Genomic DNA, 16,080 nt, shown 5'->3' on the forward strand with positions numbered 1-16,080 from the left:
CGGTTATTGTTTTTTTTTTTTTTGTGTGGATATGCACGTGTGGGTTGTGAAGTGGGAGCGTGCACGTGTGCATAGCCACGGAGCATCTCTGCAGGCGTGCTTACGCTTCTATATTGTGTGTCTATTTTCATTCATACGGGTACCTCCTCTCGAGGACAGATGTTGGGAAACCCACAAAATCAGAGCTGAAGCCGCACTATAATCACCGCGATTTTAATCAAGGTCTCGCATTGTGACCCACTTATTTTCTCACTGTGCTGATTGCACTGCAGTGCAGTGACGACTAGCATTACAAAACTGCAGCCTGTGATTAACCTTCACATCATATACATGTCCCCTAACCAGAATACAGCGAATCCTAATCCCAAAATTACATCCACTTGGAATGGAAAACCTCTCCCTTTGTCAAATTTAAACATTTTCCTCCCTCTTCCTCCCATCTTGATATGATACAATGATGATGCCTGCTTCCTGCATATGAGCAAATTGAGGTATGTCTGAGTGTGTAATACTCAACTGACATATTTCTGTCAGACGGAATATTTTTGTGCAAGCATGTACAGACACTCTGTGACCTTTTTTTCTCTACAAGTTAAAAGTAATCATAAAATATGATACAAATAAAAAAATAAAACACACACACACACTTCAGTTATAGGCTTTTGTGAGAATAAGGAAAAATTCTAACCTTCTTAGTCATTTTCACCAGTATTATAATTTTCACATCAGTGATAATAAAGCAGATTGATTATTCATTCTCATGCTTCAACGCCATTTAATTGTGTAGCCAGAACACTCCAACTTGGGGTCAACAGGGCTCTCTCTCTCATTTACACAAAGACACATCAACACACACACACACACAGACACATACAAATTCAGAAATCTCTCTTTCCTTCTCTCCCTCACAGATGCTCTCACTATGCCTTCTCAGAGGGCCCCACAAAACATGCCCAGACTAGAATTTGCCAAAATATCCTTTCTCCTATCAAACGCACACTGTGCCCCATCTCAGTCCCATCCCACTTACTCCTTCAACATCTCAATTAATACCCCTTAGGAGGCGTAGCACCCTGCAGAGCCATAGAGACTCACTGTGGTGGTGGATTCATTCCCTGTAAACGTTCACCACAGATCCTGTAGTGCTTTTATTTTTAAAGCACGTCACTAAACTATCACTTTACTCCATCTCAGTCCCAATCAACACCAGCAGATTAAACACTCTGGTTCATGAGAAGTTGTCAGATATCATGTGCATGTATGTGCCTGTGTCTGTGTCTTTGCATTTGAAAGTTAGTCCAGTTTTCTCCACCTTCTGAAGATTCCGGGCCTCACATGATTTTTTTAAAGTTCAATACAGTAGGCAAACACTGCAATTGATGAATATATACAGGTAGTGACTCTGAGCTATTAAAGGTAGAAAAGAAAAAAAAACAATCTTTTTGTATTGAAAACATTCTTGTACTGATGGGGCATTTAAAACAATTTTTAATGTCTTTTTGGTGTGTTGAATTCCTACAAAGGTAGAAGGGTTTTCACAACTCATCTGTGTGACAACCATACAACCTATATCATACCTGTAGAGCTACAACAGTCTCTGTTACCCCCATTTCTCTCCTCTCGCCCTGCCTGTTCCTCCTGTTCAGTAGCTAATGGATCGTTGTGGTTTCCAAGGTCTGCTCCAGAAATGTTCTCCTGCGGAGATCTCGTAAGAAGTGCCCTCAGCTGGTCCCTCCTTCTGCCATTAGGCCTCTCCACACTTTTTATCCCTAGACCTCCGAGACCTCAAACTGCCAAATGAGTTGAATTATGGCCAGTTATGTGGAGTGGACCCGGCGTCACGGGGGAGAGGCCTGAGTCAGTGGAACTAACCACACTCCTGACCATTAAAAGGCAGCCTGACACTGCCTCTTCATCTTCTCCCCCTGCTCTCAAAGGCCAGCATTGCAAACCCATGTCCCCCAGAGGAGAGACACAGTACAGCAAACCGACCAATGAGCCAGTCAGGCAGCCATCCAGTCTGTCAGGCAGGCAGGAAAGCAAAAGCAAAGCACCAGTCTCCTCCTTACTCTAGCTCCCACATCATTAAAATTGTTAAGCTCTTCATGGACTCTCATTTTGTTTTTAGTTATTTCTCTTCCTCACCTATTTCTGCCCTATATTTTTGCCCTATATATTCACCTGTCTCATATCTGTCTCTTCCCTCCATGTTCTTCAATCACTTTTCTTGCCAGTTTTCTCTTTTTTTTCTCTCTTCCTATGCCCTTCAGCTAAGTGGGTGGGGTTACAGGGTTATAACTACACAAGGTTAATTGCAGCAGCTAAAACAAGCATGGCAGCCAGGGCCCCAGCTACTGTATAAAGGAGGTCATCTAAGTCAGGCAACCCTCACAAATCTACTCACAACATCTATAGTTACACAGATGCTGACCATACTGGCCTCAGAGACCACAGTTTGCATCTCTCTCAGACAGACGCAGGAGACACACACACACACACAACACTGAATTTGATCTGTCACAATAACAGGGGCATCATGACATGATGGATACAGGCCTTTTTTCCCCTCTTCTCTCCCCCTCCTGCCTCTCTCTGGTAATCTTGATGCAGTGTGTAATGTTTGCTGTAGCCAGCGGCTGAAATTGAATGAGTGATACAACCAGAGGTGCTGGGATTACCGTGGGCAGAATTGATGCTATCTGTCCAATGATGTGTTATTTTGTGGAAGTGAGGCAACAAACCGGAGAGAGAAATGGTCGTAGCACTCTGTATGATTTTACAGTTTAAGTGGTGAAAGACAAATAGAATAACAGTGATGTGCTAGCAGGGGTTGTAAATGGTTGAATAATTTTCCTCGATTTCAACATTCATTTATCTTTTCTACAGTCTTTTGCAGGGCTTCGCATGGCAGCTTGAATGCTATTTATCCCTCTAGTCTACTCACAATTGCAGCATCAGCTAGCTCGGCGCCAATCTTTAGAGGTGAGACAGGTTGCGTCCAGTCTCTACTCCTCTAATAAGGTCGGCTCAGAAAAGGGTCAGAGGTAAACTAATGGCACCTGCGATAGATGCTTCTTCCTGGAAGCCTAAGCTAAGGCTGAGCAGGGACTGGGCTTGTGGGAATAAAAGTGTGCTGCTTTGAGACTCAGCAGGCTGCGCATGGGTCAGACGCTAACCATTGAAAAGACTAAATTCAGCTCTTTCTGCCTGTTTGGGGCACAAGCTGAGGGTCCTGGGCTATTGTTGTGGGGTCAGGTTAAAGCCGTCCAGATTGCCAGAGCAGCTGACAACCATTCATCACAAATTCAGCAACAGTTCGGCACTGTACAGCTGTAAAGTTCTGCTTAGGTAGGTTATAGGCTTTGGACAAAACTTTTAGATGTCACTTTTCACAATTGTTAGTTTATTTTAAATGGTGATCTTGGTTTGGATTTCTAGTTATTTGCATTGAAGGAGGTATCCCTGAAGTTATGCATGTTGTTATATATATGTTGATATTCATGCTGTTGTCTATATAGTCTATAGCTGTCTAGACAGTTGATTCATTCTATTTTTGCTATTATTTCAGCTTATGTGGGCAAAGTCTTACCCGGTACTTTTCCTTAAAAAAAGAAAAGAAAAAAAAACACACCCTTTTAGGACAACACACTGCTTACTCATTCACTTTAAATACACAGTATTTGCAACTACTTTCTCTTGTGTAACTGTTGAATTTACAGTATGTGTTTGTGTGTGATAAAATACAGAGAGGCAGAGAGTGACTGTGTTGTTGGCTTTGAGGGAAAGATGAAATAAGAAGGGCTATTTTTCTCTCCCATGTAAACAGCTGGCAGCATCCCATGCTTGCACAATTAATGGGCATCTAATTGGCAATAATCATTTTTACTTAAGCAAATTTAAAATAGGCAGTTGCCCCTGGAACAAACAGCTGTTGGTGGAACCTTCTGGCAAAATAGCGTGGATGTTTGAGGATGTGGCTGATCAATGCTTACAGGAGGTGGTCCTGTTGGCACACACTTGCACAAGCTTTTTTCTATCCAAACTCATTGGATAGAAATGAATTTGGATAGGACAGGGCTAGAGAATTTACTGTACATAGCCCACAGGTGCATTTGATGCATAAATCAACCTGTACTGCACTATCACATATTGCCTGTTGTTTTTTAATTAAAATGCATTGAATCATAGTTACCACTGTTGGTTCCTCTAATAGTTGTTATACAACTGTGATTACTGCATAGTATAAGTTAGTGTAAGGTGTTTTTGCTCAAGTAGATCCACCTGGTAACACTGATGTGACACAGAAGCCTCTGGCCAGATGTTTGGGGTTTTTTTGGCCCAAAGGACGAAAATAAAGACTGATGTCATTCATTGAGTATTGAAGAGTGAAATATATAATCCATCCATCCATTTTCTATACCGCTTATCCTCTTAAGGCTCACGGGGGGAGAGACAATCCCAGCCGACTTTGGGCGAAAGGCGGGGTACATCTTAAACTGATTGCTGGTCTATCACAGGGCTGACATATAGAGACAAACAACCTCTCTATGGATAATTTAGAATTGCCAATTAACGTAATGTCTTTGGCCTGTGGAAGAAAGCCGGAGTACTAGGAGGGAACCCATGCAAACATGGGGAGAACATGCAAACTCTACACAGAAAAGCCGGGGCTTCTCTTTGTGGAAATTTGAACCCAGGACACTCTTGCTGTGCATCACCATGCAGTATATCATTTTATTTTAATTGTAGATTTACAGGGTCCACATCCTTATGGAACAAACTATCTAAAGCATAACATTATGCTCAGGTGTTTCTACTTTCTTGCAGCTAACGTCTGTCAGGTAATCAATATTTTTCACTGGTCTAGTTTCTTTTTTTTTCTTTTTTTTTAATGGCTTTTGAATGATGCTGTCCTGGCTGAATGGTTTTGAATTTAAAGTAACGTGAGGTAGTAGTATTTGACACAAATTGAATGAGGGTGTTATTTACTCTGTATCCAGGGATTTTGAAAACATGTGATATTGTGTTAATTCAGAAGAGGTAATCCTTGAACAGTGTGAGCACAGTGTACACTGTGAAGTGTGAGGTATCAGAAGAATTTGTAAAAGTGGAACTTCAGTTAAAGAGTGGAGTATATGTGCTTTAGTTATAGAGCCAGTACTTAATATTTAGTCAAAGAAAGGCAGTAGTATATTTATACAACGATAATTTCTCTATGGTGTCAGGGACTTTTCAGTCTTATTGTTTTTAACATACTTGTTGAATCCTCTATTGAGAGCATTTAAGGTCATACCTTTGCAGTGTGAATCTAAAGAGTTCTGATTTCATTAAACTGAAAGTAACCCTTCCAAGGTCATGATTTAATGATAAAACACTATGAAAAAGTACAGCACTGGCAGGAAGGACGAAACCTTGTGGCTGGCAGACAAGCAGGCAGTGAGCGTTGAATTAAACACAGAATTGTGCTTTGCCATATAACTCATCTGGCCCAGGAGTTACTCAGACTGAAAGCCAAACAGGACAGTGGTAAAAAATCTTTGTAAAAGTCTAGTTCATTTGACAAAGGTATGGTGAAAGTCTCTTCAACATTGGCTCAGGGGCTACTAATATAATGCATAAATTAATTTACATGATGAAGTCTTGTGTGGTTTAAGCCTTCCCCTTGATGAAAGGTGGAATGAGTGAGGGGAAATAGAGAGAGAGAAACTGAGTGTGTGGGATGCTGAAAGGTAATGTCAAACAACCTGATTGTGAGAAGGGAATGGATTAAAGGCATTGTTTGAGCTGGAAGAGGAGGTACCTTCCGTACCGTCAGCTGCCATCTTATCTCGTCCCCCAACAGTGGTTTAATCTGTTGGTCGAGCACGCCTGCAAATAATTTCTATCTGTCATCCAGACAATGGAGCTGCCACCTTGTTGTGCATCATGGATTACTGTACTCTGCATCGTGTCCCGCCCCTACACAGACCCCTGACAAAAGACTTAATTGAATATCTGTCCATGGCTAATTTGTATGTGTTCCGTGTGGGAACACACACAAACACGAGCTTAAAGTCCAAATAAAAATACATACAGACTTTTGTTTAACATGCATGCTCCTTTACAGGCGGATGTAAACACAGGCACACAAAGCTTTGTGCACATACCCCCTATAGGAATTTATTTTGAGGCTACTTGTTCACATAGCCTGATGTTGAAAGTCAGGAATTATTGCTTCCAATCCTTATGGCTAAACTGTAAACAAACTGAATGGACCAGATTCAATTAACTCTGTCTAACCTAACATATAATTACATGAAAGCACAGAGAGTGAGGAGATAATGGAGTTTTTTACCCTTGAACCTTAACCCTGCTTTTCCCATTTGTTTATCAAATTAATTTAAGCCCGTAGATTTGTTATGCTTGGGCTTAAATACATATAATCACCCATTTTAGCTTCATATTACACTTGTGCTTAAGCTAATTAATCCTCAATGTTTATCATGCATAAACAGTGATGGCTTTGCATTACACGTCTACAGAAGTAAAGGTCTTTTAGTTGTTATCAAAAATGTTAATTATACAGTGCCATCGCAATTTACTCATTGTCCAAATATATATTGCCTTTGTTTTTAGACAAACATTGGTGAATGACATTGAATAACACTGGTCTTAGTGATGGCACATTAATGATTTATTTCACAGGAAAGTGTGTGCACTTGAAAATAGACATTTGAAAAAATAAAAAGAAATCCATATTATTGTGTTTAATTTTTTTTTTTTTTTCCTGAGAATCTGGAATTTGGCAAATGGAAAACCACACTGTCCAACTGAGGAGAATGACATGAGGTGGTGACAGCTGTGCTTCATCTCATATGATGATGTGTTAAACAAAACACTGCCCACATGTTTGCCTTAAACTAAGTAGCCCTTAACTGCTTGGACAGACAGCAGGCTGTTGCACTTTATGTATTTGTTTATTTTCAAGATAAGGGGGCCTCTTTTATGGATAAGCAGCTGACGCTCCCGCTCTGTCAAGCTGGGACAGGCTGAGGGAAGATAAAATAGAGTCTGTTAATCTGGTGCTGGTGAGCAGAGAGAGCGATGTTATTGACCTACGCTGGCAGCAATGTGTTTCAATTATACACCGCTATCCATTTGTCAGGCGAGCGGAGCGATGGGGGGGACACGGAGTTCAGGCCTGGGTTAGAGTCATTCTCCATCACTTATGATGTGTCTTTGGAAAGCACTTTAATTGAATTACCCAATTTATTCTTCAAGCAACAATGCCCTGGCCCAGACCCATGACGTGAGACAATTAGATACAAGTTTAAAATCAGGCAGTTTGCATACTTCATCTTTTCATGGTGTACACAGGGAAGGAGACAGCTAACTTATGATGACTTTCTTCCCGTCTTCACCCTGGATGAATTCTATTAATGGAAGTGATATGACTTTATCATGACAGTTTGATCGTACACCTTCTTTAAAACTGTTTGACGTGCGGCATCATGAAACCTATAACACGGCAAGTAGTGCTGCCTACGTGTGGCTAAGCACCCATGTGCACTCATGTATTGTGTTGTATTGCAGCAGGTAATTTGTCAGCAAAAAAAACTCCCAGTACTTTGGCTAAGTGGACAATTGAGACTTTAATGTATTGTACTGTATAAGCAACTAAAAGATAACTTCAGTTGATGTACAAGCATTTAACTCTTGACCAATGCTGAAACTTTCTTGGATTGTTGCTAATTCATACAATCCATCATAGCCCACATATGAAATGCACTCTGTATTTAAAAAAAATACTGGTTCAGTTGCGTGCTTCTTCTTTGTTCATCGCTATAATCTTTCCAAGCAGATTTCCTTGAATATTTTCCCTGATATTTGCAAATTGCACGTGGAAGAGCGTGATTAATTCTAATCAAGTTCAATTTATTCTGGTAGAGCAGCTGGAAGAGGCCTAAATGTTGTCTGCGTTCTATCTGTGAGCTGTCTGACAAGATGGCCAGGCTGTCGATCACCTCAGCCCCAGTTCCAGGTGTAGGGAAGGTGCTTGTGTCAGATGCACACTGGCCTACTTGCACTCTGGCCCTAACACCTGGCTGTTCACCAAACTCCTGATTGTCAGTTCATCCATTTTCACCAAGACAACAAGTCTCGCTGTCTGCTTCTGCTATCTGTGTCTAATCAGCAGTGTTGCTCTCCCAGTATCTCCACAGCTCATCTTGTTAAGGGCGAAGAATAGTGGATAAAAATGTACTCTCTATAAGCATGTAATGTACACCAATTATGTTAATTTGCAGCGTTGCAGATGGCCCAGTGCTGATTGCAGCTTTAGGATCAGGAGAGGCCATCTGAAATTTGAACGTGGGAGTCACGTGACACTCATTACTGCACAACCTCAACCAAATATCCCTTTGTCACTCGTCATCCATCTGTGCTTACTGTCTTTGACAGATAAGACTGTGCAGAACTCTAGGCATCGAAAGAGTTGCACAACAAGAACCAGAGAAACACTAAAGATAGTTTTAATTGGCAGTTGCCCACTGAAGCTGAATTTGGGTGTGTCCTCAAGACTATCAGCAAGTCATCTTAAATGGCAATGAATGGGAGATAGGGGGGAAAAAAGAGGATAATGTCCTAATACAGAATTATTTTCTTTTTACAAAGTAATCACGCAATAGATGCTGAACTATGACAGTAAATGCAATCATGGAGATGTGCGCTTTTTTATTTTTTCATGTGCCATTTTCCCTTGACAGTCTACCTCATTGGGATATGGATAGCTATCCGCTCCGGGGGCAGGAGAATCCACTCCAAATGCCAGTCCTCTATGGGAACTGTGACATTCGAAGTGTGCCAAGGTGTGCCGTGTGGTAGGAAAGCATGTGCAGTCAGCTGTAAATTCATCATCGTCATCAGCCATGATGCTCTTTGTTCCAGCTATTGAGGCGGGTCAGTTTAGCCCCCCATCTTCTTTTTAGACCATGCAAAAAGTGAACCCATGCTGATGTTAAAATGAATGGAGTCCTTTCATAAAGCCATGGCCATTGAACGCTGGAGACAGAATATAGCCTTAAGTCCTGCGACCTTTGTGGCAGGGGGTTCCTGCCAGGCATGATTCCTGTTTAGTGAATAAGTGGGGTAATTATGGTGTGGTTGGGGCTGTGCAGCAAATGTCACCAGCAGATAAACAGTAGGAACAACCCTTCCGTAAAAGCCTGATTTATCCACCCTGGACCCCCTGTAGCCTGCAGATGAATTGAGAGCACTTGGGTGTAAAAAACAAACTAGCTTCTCTTGATTTCACTGGAGTTCAAGGATGCATATAATTGGAGAAAGAGTAGTTAGCAGATAAGGCTTCAGGTTAAACCTCACTTTGTCACACGCCAAATCTCTCATGCTGGTCTAAAAGGCAGCTGTTAGTTTGATCTGTGGATGCCATGGCAAGGATAGAGCGGGAATAATGCGCTATCACATTGTAGAGATTTAAATCTGTCATGGTGAATAAAAGTTGTTTCAATAACTGCAACACTTACAAAATGGGACTTCTCAATTCCTTAACTACTGATGGAAAATACAGGTGTAAAATAATCCCTCGCACTTCTGGTTTTATGTGTTGCTGTTAGGGAGTGTGAATCTTCAAGTTCTCCATTCCAAGTCCCCTCCCGTGTGTCTCTGATTGGTGGAAGAAACCACATCCATTGCAGTCCATTAAAGAGTGCCCACTCACGCGTGACTGTAGGGCGGCCTTTATAACATCATGAGCCTGGGGAAATGGGAGAGCCAGTGAGCGTCGTTCCATTACCTGCTGAAATGGATGCCCCTGTATCTCCTCCTTGATTAGCTTTGTCTCGAATAACAATGATAGCTTTAAGTGTGTCTAATTGAGGCCGGGCTCGCCCTCCCTCTTTGTGTGAAAGTGCTTACTCATTTTGTCTGTCCTTTTAATAATTACATTATCATTTTACGCCCCTGCCGGTTCCTTGGGAAGAGGGCTGGCGCTTGTGTCGAAGTGAAAGCTCATTATTGGAGCTGAATTATGTGCAGTTTATTGATCCCCATGGTGGATTATGGTGCTCTAAGTTAGTCTAGACAGAATAGTTAGCCAGATGACAGAGAGGAAACATAGAGGCCTCTGGGGAAAGATCCATGGGCTCAGTTAGCAATTAATGCCTGCCAGGTAATGGAATTTAAGTTTACACTAAATCCACCAATGCCTTGACATTTGAAGTGCCTTATAAAAAAACATTAGCCTAATGAGACGGTCGAGAGCAGCAGAGGGATTCTTTTACACACTGTTTCTTTTTCACACTTTTCCCTCTCTCTTTGCTCCTTCATCTTCTTATCTCGTCCCATACAAGCACACAAATGCCCCCCCCCCCCCCCCCCCCCGTCACTACACTATTTCCATGCTATAATTACTTTACACTAAAGATTCACAGTGAAAAAGAATGTATTGTGATGCTTTTTGGATGCTTGTTTTCCTCCCTTTGATTGATTGATTAGCAAGTTTGATTGATTGGCTTTAGTTGGGTCCATTTCCCAGACGGGCTTTGCTAATCTCCATCTTAGGCTGGGTGAGGGTGTTTGTGTGATGAAGCGCACAATGAGTGGGGGAAAGGCCAAAGTGCTGAGTAAGAAGCCAAGCGGGACATTCATCTCTATAAAGCTGAGGGTCAGTTTTTAAGCTATCCATCATTATCGTGATGAAGACATTACCTACGGCATCACCTCCTTGCCGTTCACAGCCAGCAGCAGTTTGTCCTTCAGGGGGCTCGTGATGAGCTTAGTTGCAAAAAGAGTGAACGGGTGGAGTATCTTTTTTTCAAACATCTGGATTAGGGCTGGGTATCATTTGAAACTGTTCGATACTAATACCCGAGTATTATGTTTCGATATCTTACTTAAATCTGCAATAACTGATTTTTTTGGCCACTTGGGGGAAGCAGAAACTAATTGTTAACAGAACATTGTCACCTTCAACGTTATAACGAACTTGTTAGCCAACACTTGCATATTTACAAATATAGCAGTTACAGAGCAGCAGTATCATGCATTGGGAGTCATTGTTTCTGGGTGCCTGATGAATATAAGTCTAAGTCTTTAGCTGGGCAGCTAAACAGGGACCTGAAACTGTTTACAAAGCTCCACGCAGCTGAGTGGAGCTGCCGTTTCAGGTGATAATTCTCTGTAGGTTCATCAATTCAAGCGACCCCCTTTGTCACTGTCATATTGTTTTCACACTGTCACTTGATGCATTGCTATTGTAAAGATTATTCACACTTTCACACAAAGAAATATTTCAATATCCAGCTCCAAGTCTGGGAGAAAAGGGAGTTGGTCATTTACTTTTTTTGATGTTTAATTGTATAGTTGTAAAGAACATACCACGGCACTTAAATCCTAAGCTAATTAACAGTGCCCATTGGATTTGCCTCTCAATTAAATCTGCGTCCACCTACTTGGCTGAAAAAAAAATGTTTGCTTACATGTTTTGGTGTTTAGGACAGACATAGATACAAACACACACTTAACTGGGCCAGACTGCCAGTTGCTAAACTCCACTTTAAAGGACTGCCTTAATGAAAAATACTGGATAGTCAGGCAGTGTGCTGCACCTGTTAAAGCAGCCTTGTACATCCTGGAAGCTAGACAGGGAGCCAACAACTTTACCCCATAATGAGGCCAATATCTAGCTCAAAGCCTTTCTGTGCCTTTTGTGTGGTTTACCGTGTCCTTGCCTCATAAGCCTTGATAATGTTAGTAAATACATACAGGGGCATGGATAAACTGGGCTGTAATCCACACTACTTCTAGATGGAGGAATAAGGGAGCGGTAAGGAGGTGGGGGGGAGAGGGGAGCGGGGAGCGAAGCGAAGCGGCTGATTAGACTGGTTTTACTGTTCCTCTGCCGACCTAGAAAAACACAGCAGCCCTGACCTTGCATAGCAGAGCCCTTATATATCTAATGATCTCTGAGTACCTTAATGATACAATGTGTTCTCTCTCCCACTCTTTCCCTCCATTTTGCCTATCCTTCTTTCATGCTGTTCTCTCCCTATTCTCTCTCTTTTAGCACAAGCTTGTGCACATGCACCCTAGTCCCCTCGCACACACACGCGCACACACAAACACACACAAAGTACACAGCCTTGAAAAACGCAGTCAGCAGTTTGGCCTAGGAGTCTAGCAAATGAGCTGTCCTATTGAAATAGAAAGGAGAGTGCTCTGTGCTGCAGAAAATGCTGCTATGGCAAGCCTTACAGAAGAGGGACGGAGGGAAAATTACTTGTTCGGACAAAGAAACATGAGAATGTCCTTTCACTACAAATGTACCAATTTACATTTAGACGGAGCAGATTACATCCATTTCCTCCATACTTTCCTTCTACTCTTTCTTTTTTTCTTTTACCACCCCCATATCTCATCTCATTATCATTCATAAAATGCTACTAAGTGCTGTAAGTGCTGTAAGAGAGAGAAAAAACTTCCAATTCAAAAAAATGTATTTTTGTCATTGATTCAGCCTTCCTTCCTCTCTTCCGAAGGTACTCCATTGGTTTGAACACTCTCACGGTGTGGTTGGACTCCTGCAGTTTAATGGCGACGGCACTGTTATACAGCTGAGCTTCGTCACATCAAAGATGACTAACCAACCATAGTACCTTCCTACATTGTTAAAGTGCTGAATACTGCGTAATAGTCTCCTATCCCACCGAGAGAAGTATATTTTTAGGCTCTTTAGTCTCTGCTGATTGGACTCACTGATCAAGCACTCTGATACATCTCAATCTGCAATTTTCACTAAACAAAAAAACGTATTTCTTAAGTCTTCATTAAGCTTTTGAGTTCCCCAGCCAATGTGTAGAAAACAGCTTCTCCTGGCTTAAGTCATTCATTCTAGCGTCTAATTCCCTCTCTTTGACCACTTAAAGCATAAACCTCCATTTAGTCCTGGTATTCCCCTCTCTGGCTCTATCCGCCCACAGTAATTAAGATTCCATTCTGCTTTGAATAGGAATGTTAAGATGGAGGGTTATCACTGGGCTTCTGTAGGCTCACCCAATGAAACACCTATAGTGACCTCTCTGATTTACCCAAAAGGGGTCCCCCCCTCCCCCTGATATCCCTCTACCCCTCATGGCTGTCTTGTTGTGTGGTCTCCTCTCTTCAGTTCTCTCATTACTCTCTGCGTGAAGGCCCGGGAGGTGGGTGGCAGTGGAGGAGTGGGGTGGTTGCGGAGGAGGGCTTCTGTCCCTGGATGAGTGAGTGTGGATAAGAAGTTGTTTGAATTCATAATTGTGCTTTTGTGAAGGGGGAGATTTGTAAAGCAAGGCTGGGTTCATTGTGTGGCAGTGCGAGTCCGGTGGAGGGTGCGAGGCGCTCAAAGCTAATGTAATCTACGCTATTAGAGAGGGTTAATTAGCTGCTGAACTGGAGCCTGAAGAGCAGGCAGAGCAGGAGAGACACTGAGAGTGAGACAGAGGGAGAGAGAGTAAGGAGGGCGGGCAGCAGGGATAGAGAGGTCTTCAGGGAGTCATTAGAGACTGCTTGTTGTAATACAGCCACACAGTCAATAAGGCTACTCCTCTGAGGAGTAGAAGAAAGGCGAAGAAAGACATGGAGGGAAAGAGTTTCACACCACAAAAAATGTCTGGATGTCAGCAGCTCTGCCACTGCACATATGTTGGGAAACTGGAGATGAATTTTATTGCTTTATTTTTATTTTATTTTCTGCCATATAAGGGCTATTTTAGTTTTTTTTTGCCCCCTCCCAAAATGTGTTGTAAATGGATCAGTTATCCATATAAATATACTTTATATAACACAGTGTCACCACTTTCTCACAGTCTAAAACATAATTTTATAATCAAGGAGTTAAATATTTCCCACACTAGTTTCATCAAATCAAATTACCCTGAAATTTCACAGGAAAATAAAATAAAAAGTAAAATTTAAAAAAAAAATGCTTTTGCTGTGGTTCAGCGATGACCCCTCAACTTTAAGTCTCCAGGTGTTGTGAAAGAGCCTTGCTCTAGCACAGTGGTGCCATATTTGACCTCATCATAATAGCTGTCAGCCTTTTAAATGGCTTTCTACACTTTAGTGAAATTAAGAAATTCCAAAAATAAAAAAAAAGTATTGATTTCCCAGAAATGGTGTGAAAGTCTGCACCTAAATCATCACAAGCATTGCTTTGTACAACAGGAGTAAAAACCAAATAAAACTCCCCAAAAAATTAATTTTGTTCTTCAAGCTGACTTTTTTTTAAAGTTGATCCTGTTTATCATTTACATTGTAGTGCACAAGAAGATAACATCTACCCCTCATGCATTATCTTGACTGCCTCTCATACTGTTATACTTACCCTTCACTACACTGCTGTTAAAAGGCCAGCACAACTTTTTGCTCAGAATTTTTCTCTACAGCTTTATGCAGGTGGAAATCCTAGGCTTAAAGTATCTCCAGTGAAGCTCTGCTGACCCCCTGCCAGCAGTCTCTTTGTATTTATCACTGTGTCCTCTAGTAGTCCATCCTATGCTGCCATGGGTCTCTTGTCGCTCCAAGCTAAAACTTCACTTAAGATGGGGTAGTTAGTGCCTGTTCCCTTGGCATTTTAATGTAGATTAATTACTTTCCCTGGCCCAAGCAATCCATTTTTGTTTGTTTGTGGATGTTTTTAGCTTTTTCTTGACCTTGGGGTGAAGAAAGAGAGAAAGAAAGCGAGAGAGGAAGAAAAAAAAAGCCCTCCACACTAGACTTATACCCTCAATTTAATAGCCGAGTGAGGTGTTTCTCCAGCATCATCAGATCAATGGAGAGTAAATAGCCCACACTTCTTGTTTCACAGTGCAGTATTGATCTTTTCCTCAGCCTCGGCTTCCCTTTCCCCGGCATCTCGTGTCTTTCAACCCCTGGGACTGTGCTGATTGCCATAGATTGGACAAGCTAACAAGCGCATGATGAGGAACCAGGCTTTCTTTTCTTCTCATAGGCTGTTTCATTTTTTTCTTTGTGGCACTGGCATGAACACACACAGACAGACATACACACAGGGACTTAAAAACATCAGATCTACACAGCTCAGTGCCATAAAGGAGTATGCTGTTTCTTTCTTGTTTCCTCTGTTGTTCACGTTGTTCTGTCTTCATCTGCACTGAGAGGATCTACTGTAGCTGTGCCTGTCTCAGGGATGTTTGCCAGGCTGATGGAGTATACCAACTTAACTACAGCGCAACTCAGAGATACAGTGTGCTTGTTCACTTCACTGGGAACTTTATTTTATTTTTTTTTTCCAGCTGGCACCGCGTTTGTTCCAGAATCTTCCATCACCTCTGAAAATATCTCAAGTGGCCTGCGGAGAGCGACACACTCTGTTTGCGCTGGAGGATGGCAGTGTGGCGGCATGTGGGTAAGTTCAGTGTCAATGCAGCAGTCAGTTTGCCGAAGTCCAAACCTGAGGGGGATAGGAGGAGAGATGAGGAGGCAGACCCCTCCCCGCATATCCCACCCCCCTGATATTACTGCATAGGCAAATTAGGGTCGGGGGAAAGATCGAAGGGTTGTGTGCTCGTGTGTGGGTTACACTGATGAGAAATCATTTGTTATTTAAACTTTACCTTATATGTATGTGTGCGTATGTGGGTGCATTCGTTCATGCGCACATGCTTGTGTTTGCGTGTCTCTCCATTTCTACTTGGCATACAAAGTTGTAATAAATCTTGTTGAGTGCGGTTAAGAGAGGTGCATGTGCTGCTGGGTGGCTCGGGATCAATATGAAGTGTGTTTATTGAATCCAGTGGTTGTGTTTGTGGAGAAGGGGAATAAACCAGCTGGAAGAAGTGATCAAATTTGCTTTTAAGGCTCATTACCAGCCTGTTGGGCATATAGATCTGCTTTTAAACAGCCATGTGGATTGGACCAGTTTGTGCTTGAATACAGCCAACATGATATACTTGCATATTTCAGCATCGTATTTGATCATCTACTTAGTATCTCTAAGATTTAATTTTTTTCCTTCACAAACTTTAAATGACTTTTTATCTGCAGCCAGTTCTGTTTTTATTTAGCTTAATTAACTAGTGGATGTGCAAC

At 41.9% G+C, this 16,080-nt stretch overlaps 1 protein-coding gene across 1 annotated transcript in view; it reads left to right on the forward strand.

The window, feature by feature from the left end:
• LOC121184392 (ultraviolet-B receptor UVR8-like) overlaps positions 1-16,080 on the forward strand; it is a 113,579-nt gene that overhangs the window by 60,479 nt on the left and 37,020 nt on the right. The window contains exon 5 of the mRNA XM_041042027.1: positions 15,285-15,397. Coding sequence (XP_040897961.1) covers positions 15,285-15,397 — 113 coding nt within the window. The remainder of the gene's footprint in view (positions 1-15,284; positions 15,398-16,080) is intronic.

This window comes from Toxotes jaculatrix, chromosome 7, assembly GCF_017976425.1.
Source record: "Toxotes jaculatrix isolate fToxJac2 chromosome 7, fToxJac2.pri, whole genome shotgun sequence".
In the NCBI taxonomy this organism is placed as follows: domain Eukaryota; kingdom Metazoa; phylum Chordata; class Actinopteri; family Toxotidae; genus Toxotes; species Toxotes jaculatrix.